Raw genomic sequence first — 15,297 nt, 5'->3', positions numbered from 1 at the left:
CATAGGATTGCTAAAGGTGCTTACGTATTGGTTTTGTTTATACCAAAACCAATTAGTGGGATATTGAATTCTTTGTTATTTGCTCTGCAGGTCTTCAATGTCCAGCTGGTGGAAGCATAGATATAAGCTCTCAGCCTCCAGCTGCCTGTACCATAGCCCAGCCCTGTGCCACATCCCTTACAGAGAGCACTGTGTCCCTTGAGAACTGCTGCACTGATCACTATTGAGGGTGAAGCCGATGCCCCTGTTGGCATCTGTCACCAGTGCCATATGAGTGTTTGATGATATGGCCAGGTTTATGTCTTGCTGGGCTCCATCCTGGATAGTGGACCAGACTGTGGGTCCTGGGCACTGAGCTGGCTGAGATGTGGTCTCTGTTAAAGTTGAGAACCCCAGAAGCACTATGTCTTAGGATCCAGTGCTCTGACACCTACAGACCTCAGCCCTGCTTCTGCCCTCCCTCTAGGGAGGGGCCAAATATTCCAGAGTATTCCCAAAAGCTACTTCCTGGCACCACATCCTCCTTAGTGCTACAACCTGAGCCATCCTGGACACAACCCTCCTTGGATCTGTCCTCTGAGATGCAGTGGTTTCCTAGTGGACAAATTTGCCTCCTCCAAGAAAAACTGGTTGGGCAAGAGCCTCCAGGGGCTACAGATTCCTGGCAGACAAACATCAGTAACAACGAGAATAACAACTCACTGGGAGACCTCCCAAAGGAGAAAAGGGAGTGCAGATCAATTGGCTTGGGCTGGGCCCATCATCCCCTTCAGAATAGGCTTTGCTGCTTTTTCCTATGATGCAGTGAAATCACTCAGGGTACCTTCTTCTGGAGACACAGTCTTCTGAGGATATAGCTTCCCCTGCTCTCCTAATGGAAACTCAAGAGAGAGACTAGAGACAGTAGGGCTGTGATGAGGCTTTCAAAGTGGGCAGGTACCTGGCTCTGTGGGATTCAGTGTCCCCACAAAGGAGGGGTGTTTGTTATGCAGTGGGGAGGAGACAGGGCCCTCCAAGATCAAAGGGAAGGCAACATGCAATGCCAGCATCTGTGTGCATGTGCAGTTCTGCAGTAAAGTAGCATAAGCTATATCCATGAGTGCAAACGTATCTATAGCTGTCTGCCTAAAATTTGTAGTATACCTAATAAGTGGGACAAAGAAACTTAGATGTAGTGGGAAAACAAGAGGGGTGTATAAGGTGGCACGCAGCTGTGTTCGGGGCTCAGCCTCTGGATACTAATCTGCTGAGCCAGTGCAGGCATGAATGAACACTGCTTCCTGGTAAAAAGCCTTGGGGTCTCATTTCTCTGTGCATAAGTCCAGCAACAGTTAAGCTCTTACTGGGTGCCAAGCCAATGATCGGAATGTTTCCTTTAAAGGGGACAAACCCCTAGTTTTGCTGGAAGGGTTTACTTTTTGATTTTTTTCCTAGTAACAGTTAACAAGTGGGTTATCTTGATACGTAGTCTTCTTCAGAACTGGGGGGTGCAATGATCTTGTGATACAGTGTCCATTTCCACCCCAGTTTTTGAGATGCTAAGGGGTTGATCTAGACATTGATGATCTTCTGTGGTGAGTTTGGATACATTTTTTAAAGATTGGGAGGAAACAAACAACATGGTTTTAGGGAAAGGTTGGTAAAATAAAGTGACTCTTCAAATAAGGGCTGTCCCTTGCCTTCGGGGGCTGTCACTTTTCACATCCACAAGTCTGAAGATCAGACATGGAAATTAACAAAGAAATAACCATGACAGTAGAGATTCTGGGACCTGTAAAGCTGAAAGATTTCCTGTCAGACCCAATCCATAATGGCCCTTGTTCTAAGTTATGCTGTCACTTCTCTTGACTAACCTGTTGGTCTCTTTGATTTCTGAGCGGTTTCAGCAAATGAATAATCTGCTCACACAGAATTTTAAAAAGAAACATTTATTCCTCTCTTGATTTTTATTCATCATTTGGAATCCATTCCATTTTCCCTCCCTGGGATTGCAGAGGAAATCACAAAAGCCTTCACAGAATGAGCAGCCGTCTCCCAGTGGGGACTTAATAGAGAGAGATTTGGATTCTTTCACAAAGTTTTTTTTTTTTTTTTTTTTGCACAGAAATATTTTTGATAGTGTAAGTATCCTTTTGGTGAAATCAGGACACAAATTACGCCTTGACCCAGGGGTAGCTCTCAGGGGGAACACCCCATTCTACAACTTTTTTGTCAGTAACAAACTGACCATGAGGCCCCTCTGCATCAGAGGGCAAAAGGGCCAGGTACACGGGGGTCTCTGCTCCTTCCTCTGGGCTCTTGTGTGCCTCAGGTCCAGTCATGTCAGTTCTCACCCACCCTGGGCAGCAGGCATTCAGGAGGATCTTGTCCCCTGCTCTCTGCTCACTCAGTTTCCTGGCATAGATCCTGGACAGCACGGTGACCCCAATTTTTGTCACTCCATAGATCAGATCACACCAGCCCTCCTTCCTGTGCACCCCGTTCTTTGTGTCTTCCACAAACTTGTTCATGAGCCTCACCAGCTCCTCCTCTGTGATGGTCTCACTCTTGAACTTCTGCTGCAATTCAGGGCTGCACTGGTTAAGAGCTCTGACACCTTCAGTGCTAGACACAGTCACCACTCTGCCTACAATAGAACACGAATTGTTACATAGAGATGTGAGTGCAGAAGGATGAATCCCCAATTTGCTGCGATGTTGGACACCAAATTTCCAACTGAGAATCAAGGGCCAGTTTGCTAGGAGATGAATTAAGACTGCCTCCATGAGAGAAGGCCATGAAACTGTTTGGAACCTGAACCATGTCCAGGATGATGTCAGAGAAAGAAAGGCTCAAGTGGGGAGGGCAGTGCCCAGATTCCCATGTGAACAGGAAACTGGTGTATGGAGGAAAATGCTCAGAAAATAAGAGGAGTCCTCCCCACACTTGGGAGAGTGGCCTCCTTGGGGACCACCTGAGGGCCTATGATCCTTTGGTCAGTGGTCTAGGACAGGTCTCTGTTGACCCACAATGAACGTGTGGGTTTCTTGCTGGAAGTTCCCAAGTGACCAGATAGCATTAGATTTGGAAGGCTTGGATGGAGGAACGAAAAAGCCTTCATTTCAGGGGCTGAATTTCATGCATTTTTTTCTGGGTTTGGGTTTTTCTCAGCTCACGAGTAATGCCTCCAGTCCTGGCTATTGGAGGACAGAGAGGGGCAGTGGAAACTGACTATTTCAGAGATGCCCACTGAGTATGAACTCAGAGATTCAAAGGGACCTCAAGAGGGAATGAGAGTAGGACATGTTAGGGGCCATCAGAAGCAGCTCTTCCTGGGTTGGAAATGGGTTTGATATTGTGGATGGATTATATTTAGGTTTGGTTATTTGCAGTGGTTCTTTAGGTCCATGAGGGGAGTGGAAATGGGTGCTGTACCAAGGCAGGGATGGGATAATTGTTATATGGGACTCTAGCATCTTCTGAGGCACAAAAGGACCGGGAGTGTTTCCTCTGCCGGCAAGTCAGACAGAGGACCGATGGGTAGGAGACAAACCTGTTGAGGCCAAGACCGGACACAGAGCTGAGAAGTGGGCTGCAGGTGGCAGCCCTAGGAAGTTACAATGTGTCCTGACGAGGTGGGATGCTGTCTCTGGACCTGGCTTTTCAGCCCTGGCAGGAGATCCCCTGTCTAAGGGGTCAAAGAAGATACTGTCAAGTTTCCTGGAGACTGAGTGACAGTCTCCTCTGGTTGTCATACTGATGGAAAATGAGTAGTTGATAAAAAACGAAGGGAGCTAAGTAGCAGCTAATTTCCATGTTGTAAATATTTAAACAAAGGAGGCCATTAGACTGTGTGTCTCTAATTTTCTGTTCACTTCTGGTAGCAAACCAAAGTGTGAGCCTGAAAATGCCAAAAGTGTAACATGGAAACCTAAGGACCACCAGTCACAAACAGCAACCTGGGCCAAAAGTTTCAAACATTCCATAATCTTATTCCTTACTTCATTTAAACCTTTTTTCCATAACCATCTGTCCCCAAGTACCTGTGGGTGGAACCATCCTCACTGTTCTAGTTTGGTACTTTCTGATTCAAACAGTAGATTTTTTTTTTTTTGTAAAAAACAAATCTTTTAATTTTATATGCCTAGATTTTTAATTAACCTATACTAAATACTTATGGACAAATAGTTTCATGTTAATAAGGGCACGAATAGCAGATGATTAAGGGAAGAATCAAATTAGTACAAACACATGAAAATGTATGTAGTGGCTTTATAGGATGGATTACCTGCTCCCCTAAAACTACCCCTCCCCCAAGCTGGCTCCTTAAAATATTAGGAATATTTCTGATACTATTGCTCTATCTCTTAAATAATTTTTGTACTAAATTTAGCTGCTCAATGATCCTTTGTATATAAGGGATCCTTAGGAAAGCTCCAGGGGCTGCTCTCTGTAAGGAAAGGCCTAAGCTTGGCCAATGATTGTTCAGCCCTTGGCCAGGGCATCTGGGAGGAAATGATAAACCCTTAGAATGTCCTGCCTGAGAAGACTGGCCTTGCTCACTTGGTGTCTAGGGTCAGGCTGCGTAATCTATGTTAACACATGACTATGCTGGGGCATTGGACTTCCTGGTACGAACTGGACCTTGGGAGGGTCTGGAGAGTCAGGTCAGCCAAGAGGGAAGTGAGCCATGCCTATGTGACCAACCAGCACCAAGGCCACTGAACACCAAGGCCAGGGTGAGCTCCCAGGTGGGCAAAGCTCCATGTGTGCTGTCTCTTGTTGCTTCAGGGAGAAACACGTGCTTTGTCCAAGATGTGCTGGGAGAGGACCTGTGGCAGCTCCATCCTGGTCTTTGCTGGACCCTGTGCCATGAGACCTTGATCCCTGCTGACCTGAGCCAGTCTCCACTTCCTAATTCCCTGGCATTTGTACTTAACAGCTTTTTGGTGAGTTCTAAGTCCTTCTAGTGAATTATTGAACCTGAGGGTATTGTGGGGACCTCCTGAAACTTTCGGGACTCAGAAGTGTACATTTGACTTAGTATCTAGCTTAGTATCTAGCATTACATGTAATATATCCTATCACAGGAGAAAAAAAGCAAAATCCAGATGAAGAGATGAGGAAAAAGCTTCAGGGGGAATGATGAATTGATGGTAGTGTAGGCTACCCAAACCTGAATCAGAAAAGGCAAATGAGCAAAGAAAAAAGGTGAAATAGGTTACTGTGTGAGAGAGAGACAGGTGGGGATAGAAGGTCTGGGGTGGACTCTCAAGAGAACTCTACCTGTGATGGGGCTGGAGAGAGTTAAAGACCTTGTGTAAAAGACCTTTGAACTAAAAATAGGAAAGAGAGCAAAGAGCCAGAGGCATGAAGAGCAGCTGAACAGAGACCACCATGACCGTGACAGCATTAAGAAACCTATGGTCACAGGGCACCTGGCCGGGTGAAGACACATCCTGGAGGCCAGGGAAGGTAAGCAAGAGAGGTAGCCTAGCATGCAGAGGAGGACAGAGGCAGGCAGGGCTCTGATCTTGCTAGAAATACTACCGCTTGGGCTCCAATCGGACTCACCTTGAGGTTTTATTAGAGGCAGAAGCTCTGTGCACACATTTCGGGTTCCCATGAAGTTTGTTTTCATAGTCAGTTCTGCCTGAATATGAAACGGTGTGGGATTGTCCACTTTTAGGGCAAAAAGAAAAAAGAACTAGTTAATAGTAGCCTTATGTAAAAATGCATGAAATGATAGGTGCTTTTGCCCTGTATTCTGATGAATACTATGTAATGTCTGGGATTAGTTAAAAGCGTTGTGCCAGTGAGCATTTCAGAAACTTATCCTGCCGTACAGTTTTGTAAGACAGCACCATCGGGGGAGGCTAAGGGGGTATATAAAGGGTCTCTGTGTCCCATTTTTGCAGTATTTTGTTTATTTCAAAATAAATTAAAAATTCATCCAACTTAATTAAAAAAATTTTTTTAAAATCACCCATCTGCTCCAACGTTCAATCAGAGTGAAATGTGAAAACTTGGAGTCCGTTCCTAACAGTTTGATCAAAGTTATTGCAGGAGACTTATGGCTGGAAAGATGTCAATTTGGAAGGTTCAGCACCCTCTGAACATCAGCCTCAGAGTCTCTGAACATCGACTTCTCTAGGGAACAGGTTCGAGGTCCCACGGTGGACATTCAGGCAGCAGCCCCCACCCACCCAGGCTGGCCCCCCTCAGAAGGCTGTATCCTTTGAGCTCACATCCACTTACACTGGAAGGCGATGGCTGCGTTGTTGACCAGCACATCCAGCCCGCCATACTCCTTCCGCAGGAAGTCACACAAGGCACGGATGCTCTGCAGGTCTGTGATGTCCAGCTGGTGGAAGCGTGGGCTCAGGCCCTCGGCTTGCAGTTGCTTCACGGCTGCCTGGCCTCGTGCCACGTCCCTCGCTGTGAGCACCACGTCCCCAGAGAACTGCCGGCACAGGTCCCGCACGATGGCGAAGCCAATACCCTTGTTTGCCCCCGTCACCAGAGCCACTCGAGTGTTGGAAGACATGGCTGGTGTGGTGTGTATGTGGCTCTGGCGTGGAGAGGGGAGGGTGGTGTGAGTCTAGGGCAGAAGGTGCAGCCAGGCAAGGAGCAATTTGGTAACAGAGAAGCCAGGTAGACCAGAGCTAGGATTCAGTGTGTCTGGTAGCAGGGCTGTGATTCCCAGGGGACTAAGCCCTGCCTTCTGCCCTCCCTGCAAGGAGGGCCCAGTGTTGCAGTAGGTTCCTAATAACTGAGTCCCGACTCCTCCCTCTCCCTGGTGCTGCCTCCAGAGCCAAACCTGGAAATAGCTGTCTTTTGATTCCACCTCTGAGTTGCACATGGGTTGGAAAGGTGGAGATGGGTTGGTGAAGGTCCAGCGCTGGAATAGGGATTCCTGGAAGCTGACAAAAAAGAATTTGGGAGGGAGATCTCCAAAGGGAGAAAAAGGAGTGCAGATTCATTGTCTTGGACTGGGCCCATCACTCCCCCCAGTATGGCAATAATTGCTTTTTCTTCAATGCAAAAAAAAAAAAAAAAAATTACCAAGGCGCTTGCTTCTGAGGAACATAGATTCTGGAGCTACCTTAAGAGGAATTCAAGTCAGTGCATGAGAGAAAATGGTTCTGTGCTTCAACATTCCTGTGGGCAGGGTACCTGACTCTGTGAGATTCCCAGTGTTGCCCCAGGTGTGGTATGTGTTTATGAAAGTCTTACTGCATACCTAGCCACTGATTGGAATGTTCATTTAATGGCTATAGAAGTCTCAGGATTGCTGAAAATACCTATATTTGGGGTTAATTTTTTGCCAAGTTAATAAGTGGTGTATTGAACTAGGTGTTATTTTACGGCATTTGACAAGGAGTGCTTCCGTGAATGGAAGGAATATGGCCGACAATCCCTGGCGCCCTGGGGAGGTCATACATGCTGTTGGGAAGGAAGAAGCTTCTTGTTGCCTTAGGTGGTGTTGGGAGCCTCACACAGGGACTCAAGACAGAGGATCTTGGCACTTCCCATGTGTTTTCAACAATGTCACCTATGTCCAGACACTAATCTTCATAGCCGACCTATGACTGTGGGTCCCAGTTTACTGTTGAGGGTAAACAGTAGCTTCAGCATTTGGCTCATGGTCATGCAGGTTGGTGGTGTAGCCAGGACATCTTGCTTGTAGATGTTCATCTTGAAAGCTTACAAAGAGAAAACTTAAAGGAATTCTAGGCGTGCATCAGTCCTCCAAACCAGATTCAAAACTCATGAACAATTGAGCTGGTTTGGTATTTAATAGTCTGCACAAATGGACATGTATGAAGAACTATGTATTCATCAATAAAATTGCAGTCCTCCTGCCCCCTCTTTCCCACACAAATAACGCATTCACAATGCCGAGACTGAACAACAAACTCTCTCATCCACTAACAACCCTGCACACTCAACTTTCCCTGCTGTACTGCGGGGAGCCAAGAAAATGCAGGGATTCAAAACCAGGACCTTGTCTGATGGCAAAAAAGAAAAAAAAAAACCCTCAAGGCAGGTTCCTAACCAAGGAAGGGAGCTCACCTGAACGGTACAAGCCGAAGGTGGGCCTCTGGTCAGGATGAAAGCCTGCCTGCATGGTACAAGCCAAGGGCAGGCCTCAGGTTACACAGCTCTCATTCTGATGTTTATGGGGAAGAATTGGGGCTTTCCCTGGAAAGCAATTTCCATGTTTGCGCTAGAGAACATGGATTGCTTCTCAGGTGACCTAGTCTTTCCTATTTTATTTGTTATTTAGTTTTCCTCAGTCTTTCCGGATTATTTACTTATTATTCCTATTTTCCATTCTTATTTTCCTGTGGTAATTTGTGATTTAACAAAGTTACAACAATAATATAATAAAAATTTCATCCTGAAGGACTTCTTCCTACTAGCTAGTTATACAGCTAGCTACTAACTAGTTATAGAGTAAACTTTAGAGTTTTTCTACTAACTAGTTATACAGTAAACTTTAGAGTTAGGACTTTAATGAGGTTCATAAAAGTTAGACACATATTATTCTTGACCAAAAGACACCTAGCTATGAGTTATAAAAGCTTTTAAGTGATAGCTAGTTAAGTTGGTTTATATTTTCTTACACTGTCTCCTTGCCATAACACTTTAAAGATAAGCAGCAGTCTAAAAACAAGATTTGTAAAGGCCAAATTCTTGTGGAGACTGGCTGGCCATGGGATGATTTGCACTGAGTCTCCTCCTTTCCACATAATGTATTGTACCTAACTGCCCTTCGACTGTACTCACTACATTTAGTTAAGACAAAGATGTTAGGACGTGGTGTATAGCTGCTGTACCATGTAGCAGTTAACCAATGTCCTTTTAACACTGTGATGCAATCTGTAGTGAAAAACTGTCTATATAATCAACCACTGTTGCCAATAAAATTTGAGCAGTCCAGCGCCCCGAAAGAAGGGACAAAGAGGCTGTCCCTGTGTTGTATATTCGCCAACGCCGTGTCCCTCTCCTATCGGGAAAAAGTGTACACTCCCTGGCGGCCAGAGCTGGCCTCCGGCACTGTACGTGATTCTTTTATGGGTGTTTCTTTCATACGAATGTCCACTCACAGTTCAAAATAACAATTGTTTTTTTTTCCTAGTGATTTTGGGGTTAAAAAAACCAGAGGAAATGTCTTCCTTTCCTGGTCTTGCCCTTGTTATACTGCCAGCTGTTGAGCTAAAGAACACAGGCTAAATGCCACCACACTCCTCGTCTTATGTACCCTCTCTGGCTACTTTCCTGCTGCAAAGGCAGATCTGAGTAGCTCCAACAGAGACCATTTGGACCTGCAAACCTGAAAAGATTTCCATTCTGACCCTATCCATAAAGGCTGTTTTCCCAAGTTATGCTGTCCTGTTTCTTGACCTAATTTTGACCTCTTAGATTTCTGAGTGTGTTTGGCAAGTGACCAGTCTGCACAAATGGAGCTTTATGAAGAGCCATGTATTCATATATTGATTTTTATTCATCTTTTGACATCCATTCCACTTTCCCTCCCTGGGATTACAGAGGAAATCACAAAAGTATTCATAGAGAGCCATGGTTGTCTACATGGGGAAAAAATAGGATTGTTATCAAAGAGACAGCCTGAAGGACCAGAGTCTGGGGTGACTACAGTTGATCTATAAGCTGAGAAAAGCCGGTCAGGTTTGGAGGCTAGGCACCATTGCTGGGGGTGCTGAAGGGAAGGGGCAGGTTCCACCGTTATAGCCTCATCCTCTGCACTTGTTCTTAGGTTGCAAGGCACCAACTGCTCCAGCTACAGGATCTACCCTTGGGCAGCGGCTGCTTAGCATCAGTTTGGGGAGCACCCCATTGCCCTTAAGCATATAGAAAAACTGGAGCAGGTGGAGGAATCCTTAGAGCAAGCACAGGAATAGGAATAGTATAGGCCTGGTGACCCCAGCCAGCACTAGGCAAGGGAAATATTGAAGCAATTGCTTAAGCAGCATAAATGATCCTGGGAGTTGGAAGGGGCCTGCTGGGCAGGCAGAAAGCTGAAATTTGTCTAGGGAGTAAAGGTGAATTTGGAAACTGTGTGGGCAGTCCAGGAGACCACTCAGAGGGGGAATTCCAGGTGTGTAGAAAGCCTCAATTTACCTATGGGGCTGAAAAAGTTATTTTTTGAAACAGGAAGAATGATCCTTAGGCATAGCACAAGCTCTGTGATCACAGCCAACAATGAAGCAGGGGACCATGAAAGCAGTGTATATTGCACAACTAGCCAAAGCAGTTTATAGGGGCCAGCTGGCACATCTTTTAGATTGCAGTGACCACAGGAAACACTCTGCCACTGGCCTGGTAGGGGGATGGGCCACCAGAAATGTGCTCGGCTTACAGCAACAGAGAGAGCCTTTTAAGAAGAGATAGTGAGTATCCCTTGACTTGGGGCTACAGAGAATGCTCTCTAGACTCGCCAAACAAAGGAGTGGCTACAGAAAAGCACCTGCCCCTGAAGCTGCCTCCCAACCAAGGGAGGGACAGCAGGAGCAGCTGCTTATGTTGCCAACTGCAAGAAGTCACACTGAGAGCTGCCTGGAAGCAGGAGGGGTCTCAGGAGACAGTTCTTCTCTCCCACCACTGGCCACAAGAGCAATCCTGTGAACCATGTACCACTGGCAACTCACAGACCCCATCACTCAGCTCCAGGGTAGGTTGCATAATACCACAGCTCCCATCACGAGCTCTGGGTCCATGTAAGCTGTTACCAACCCTGAGTAATCTAAGACTAGCCACCAGCTGCTGCATCTACATTCCCACTATCAAGGGGACAAGAAACACAGCAAGTTAGACATCATGAGATGACAAAGAAATAGCTATCAGAGAAAAGAACAAGACAAGAGTTCCCATTGTGGCTCAGCGTTTAACAAGCCTGACTAGTATTCATGGGTTCAATCCCTGGCCTAACTCAGTGGGTTAAGGATCCAGCATTGCTGTGAGCTGTGGTGTACATCACAGATGCAGCTGGCATCCTTGTGTTGCTGTGGCTGTGGCATAGGCTGGCAGCTACAGCTCAGATTCGATCCCTAGCCTGGGAATCTCCATATGCCACAAGTGCAGCCCTAAAAATACCCAAAAAAAGGAAAGAAAAGAAAAGAAAAGAAAAAAAAAAGAAACCTAAAGGAAAAGCAAACTAAGATGAATAGCATAATATCTGAAATAAAAAATACGCTAGAAGGAATAAACAGCAGAATAACAGAGGAAGAAGAATAGATAGGTGATGTGTTAGATAGAGTGGTGAAAAATCACTGCCACAGGAGAAAAAATTAAAAAAAAAATAATGAAGAGTTCCCATTGTGGTACAGTGGAAATGAATCTAACTAGGAACCATCAGGTTGAGGGTTTGATCCCTGGCCTCACTCAGTGGGTTGAGGATCTGGCATTGCTGAGAACTGTGGTGTAGGTTGCAGATGTGACTTGGATCTGATGTTGCTGTGGCTGCGGTGTAGGCCAGCAGTTGAAGCTCCAGTTGGACTCCTAGCCCATGAACCTCCACATACTGCAAGTGTGGCCCTAGAAAAGTGGAAAAGAAAAAAGAATGAAAAGAACTGAGGAGAGTCTGAGAGTCCTCTGGAACAACATTAAATGTACCAACATGTGCATCATAAGAGCCCCAGAAAGAGAGTAGATAAAGGGCTAGAGAAAATATTCAGAGTTTATAGACAGAAACTGCCCTAATATGGGAAAGGAAACACTCACTCAAGTTGAGGAAGCAAAGCGAAACCCACCCAGAATAAACCCAGCAAGATACAAACTAATCAAACTGACAAAAATTAAATACAAAGAAAAAAATATTAAAAGAAGCCATGTGGGAAAAGCAACACAGCATAAAGGGGGACCCCTATAAGGATAACATCTGATCTTTCAGCAGAAACTCTGCAAACTAGAAGGAAGTGGAAAGACATATTTAAGGAGCTTAAAATAAGGAATCTAGAACCAAGAATAGTATAACCACAAGGCTTTCATTCAGATCTGATGGAGAGATCAAAAGGTTTTCAGCCAGGCAGAAGCTAAGAGAATGCAGCACCTCTAAACCAGATCTGCAACAACTGCTAATGGAAATTCTCTAGGGAAAAAAGAAAAAGCCACAATTAGAAAGAAGAAAATTTCAAATCAGATACTTAGAGGCACTGGTAAAGACAAAGATAAAGGTAGGAAATCACCCATTGACAATTGAATGGCAAAACTAGCAAACACAGGAAGAGAAAACCGATGCAAAACATTGAAAATACATCTGAGGATAAGATGTCTGCAAGCACAAACCATTCTATACACATATAGCTGGTTATATCCAAATCTAATGGCAACCAAAACCCAAAGAATTATAGTGGAGGAACACATAAGAAACGAAGCAGCAATCCAAACACAACACTAAAGAGAGCATATCACGAGAGAAAGCAACAGAAGAGGAAGGGAAGTAAAAAAGACCCAAAGTAGTATTCCCAAACAATGAGGAAAATGGCAATAAACCCATTTTAATCCCATTTAATCACACTGAATTTAAATGGATTAAATGCTCCAACCAAAAGACACAGACTGGTTGAATGCATTCAAACCAAGACCCATATATGCTGTTTACAAGAGACCCACTTCCGTCCTAAAGACACAGACTGAAAGTGAGGGGATGGAAGAAGCTATTACAGGCAATGGAGATCAAAGGAAAGTGGGGGGTAGCAATACTCATATCAGACAAAATAGACTTTAAAGTAAAGAACGTCACAAGAGCTGAAGAAGGACACTACATAATGATCAAAGGATCTACTCAAGAAAAGGATATAACAATTGTAAATACATAAGCACCTAATATTGGAGCACCACAATATAGAAGGCAACTGCTGACAGCCATAAAAGGAGAAATAAACAGCAACCCAATAATACTGGGGGACTTTAACATCCCACTTGCATCAAGGACAGATCATCCACACAGAAAACCAACAAGGAAACACGGGCCTTAAATGAGACTCTAGAACATATAGATTTATCTGATATTTATAGAACACTGTGTCCCCAAGTAGCAGAATATATATTCTTACGAAGTGCACATGGAACATTCTCCAGGATAAATGACATCTTGGGCCAGAGATCAAGCCTTGGTAAATGTTAAAAAGTTGAAATTTCTTTCAAGTATTTTCTCCAACCATAATGCTGTGAGACTAGAAATCAACTACAAGGGAAAAACAGCAAAAACCTCAAACTTCTGGAAGCTAAACAATATGTTTCTGAACAACCAACGGATCTTTGAAGAAACTGAAGGGGAGACCAAAAGATACTTAGAGGAAGATACAACAATCCCAAACCTCTGGGACATAGCAAATGCAGATATGAGAGGGAAGTTTATAGCAATACAAAGCCTATCTCAGGAAACAAGAAAAACCTCAAATAAACAACCTACCTCACACATAAAACAGCTAAAGGAGGATGAACAAACAAAGCCCAAAAAATAGTAGAAGGAAAGAAATCATAAAGATTAGAGCAGTAAAAAATGAAATAGAGACAAAAAAACAAGCGAGAAGATCAATGAAACCAAAAGTTGGTTCTTTGATAAGATCAAAAAGTTTATAAACCTTTAGCCAGACTCATCACAAAAAAAAATGAGAGGACTCAAATCAATAAAATTAGAAATAAAATGAGAAATTATAACTGACTACACAGCAATCCAAAGAATCCTATGGTATTACTTTAAACAACTGCATGGCAATAAAATGGACAACCTGTAAGAAATGGACAAATTCTTCCAAAATTACAACCTACTAAGACTGAGCCAGGAAGCAGTTGAAAATATGGCTAGACCAATCACTAGTACTAAAATTGAAAATATGATTTTAAAAAACCTCTAAAAAACAACAGTCCTGCACAAGATGGCTGTACAGGCAAATTCTCTCAAACATTCAGAGAATAGTTAACACCTATTCTTCTGAAACTCTTCCAAAATATTGCAAAAGGAATAACATGTCCAAGCTCATTCTATGAGGCCACCATCACCAAGAAACCAAGAGCAGACAAGGATACCACACACACACACACACACATGCACACACACGCACGCACATACACACGCAATTACAGGCCAATAATGCTGAAGAACGTAGATTCAAAAAACCTTAACAAAAATATTAGCAAACCGAATAGAAACATACTTTACAAGGATCATACACCATGAACAAGTGGGATTTATCCAAGGGATGCAAGGATTCTTCAATTTTTGATTTGCAAGGTAATCAAAAATATGCAGGAAAATCTTTTTGACAAAATTCAACACCTGTTTCTGATAAAAACTCTCCAGAAGTGTTGTATTTTAATACTATTCTCTTTGAATATTTCGTTCTTAGTATACACAGTGCAACCAATTTTTGAATGTTCGTCTCATATCCTGCTATTTGCCTAATTCATTGATCAGTGTGAGTAGTTTTTGTGTGTGTGGCATCCTTAGGGTTTTCTATATGTGGTATCATGTCATGTGCATAGAGGGCCATTGTGTTTCTTCTCTCACAATTTGGAGAGATTTTATTTATTTTGTTTGTCTGATTGCTGTGGCTAGGACTTTCAACAATTTGTCGAACAAAAGTGGTGAGAGTGGTCATCCTTGTCTTGTTCTAAATTTTAGCGGGAAGGCTTTCAGCTTTTCTCCATTGAGTATTATATTTGTTTTGGGTTTGTCATAAGTGGCTTTTATTATGTTAAGGTATGTTCCCTCCATACTCACTTTGGTAAGTGTTTTCATCATGAATGGATGTTGGATTTAGTCAAATGCTTTTTCTGCATCTATTGAGAATGATTGTGTGTTTTTTTGACTTTTATTTTGTTAATGTGGAGCATGATGTTGATTGATTTGCATATGTTGGACTGTCCTTGTGTACTTGGGATGAATCCTGCTAGGTCATGGTGTACGATGTGTTTTATATGTCGTTGGATTCGGTTGGCTAAAATTTTGGTGAGTATTTTTGTGTATATATTCATCCAAGATATTGGCCTATAATTTTCCTTTTTGGTAGTATCTTTGTCTGGTTTTAGTATTAGGGTGATGTTGGCGTCAGAGAATGTCCTTGGGAGAGAAAAAATACAATATCTTTTAAAATTAGACCTCAAAAAAATTAAATATCTATAGCAATAAACATGACCAAGGAGGTGAAAGACTTATCTGCTGAGAACTATAAAATATTAATCAGGGAAATTAAAGAGGAATCAAAGGAATGGAGAGGTATTCCATACTCCTTGAATAGAAGAATTAATAATTAAAATGGTCATTGGTGTACATATATTTGGCTCACTTTG

At 43.5% G+C, this 15,297-nt stretch overlaps 1 protein-coding gene across 1 annotated transcript; it reads right to left on the bottom strand.

The window, feature by feature from the left end:
* Positions 1-1,931: 1,931 nt before the first annotated feature.
* LOC125135757 (carbonyl reductase [NADPH] 1) lies at positions 1,932-6,792 on the bottom strand. Its single transcript, XM_047796153.1, has 3 exons — positions 6,238-6,792; positions 5,554-5,661; positions 1,932-2,626 (listed from the first exon to the last, which is right to left on the bottom strand). The coding sequence occupies exons 1-3, from the start codon at positions 6,524-6,526 to the stop codon at positions 2,154-2,156; spliced, it is 870 nt and encodes a 289-aa protein (XP_047652109.1). The 5' UTR covers positions 6,527-6,792; the 3' UTR covers positions 1,932-2,153.
* Between the last annotated feature and the right edge of the window lie 8,505 nt (positions 6,793-15,297).

This window comes from Phacochoerus africanus, chromosome 1 (assembly GCF_016906955.1).
Source record: "Phacochoerus africanus isolate WHEZ1 chromosome 1, ROS_Pafr_v1, whole genome shotgun sequence".
NCBI lineage: Eukaryota > Metazoa > Chordata > Mammalia > Artiodactyla > Suidae > Phacochoerus > Phacochoerus africanus.
This window is presented reverse-complemented; position numbering and strand designations above follow the sequence as displayed.

Coding starts and splice junctions, on each gene's coding strand:
- LOC125135757 (XM_047796153.1), bottom strand. CDS start 6,526: ATGTCTTCCAACACTCGAGTGGCTCTGGTGACGGGGGCAAACAAGGGT. Junction 5,662..6,237: donor CGCAGCCATCGCCTTCCAGT/GTAAGTGGATGT, acceptor TTGCCCTAAAAG/TGGACAATCCCACACCGTTT. Junction 2,627..5,553: donor GCCTCTAATAAAACCTCAAG/GTGAGTCCGATT, acceptor GTTCTATTGTAG/GCAGAGTGGTGACTGTGTCT.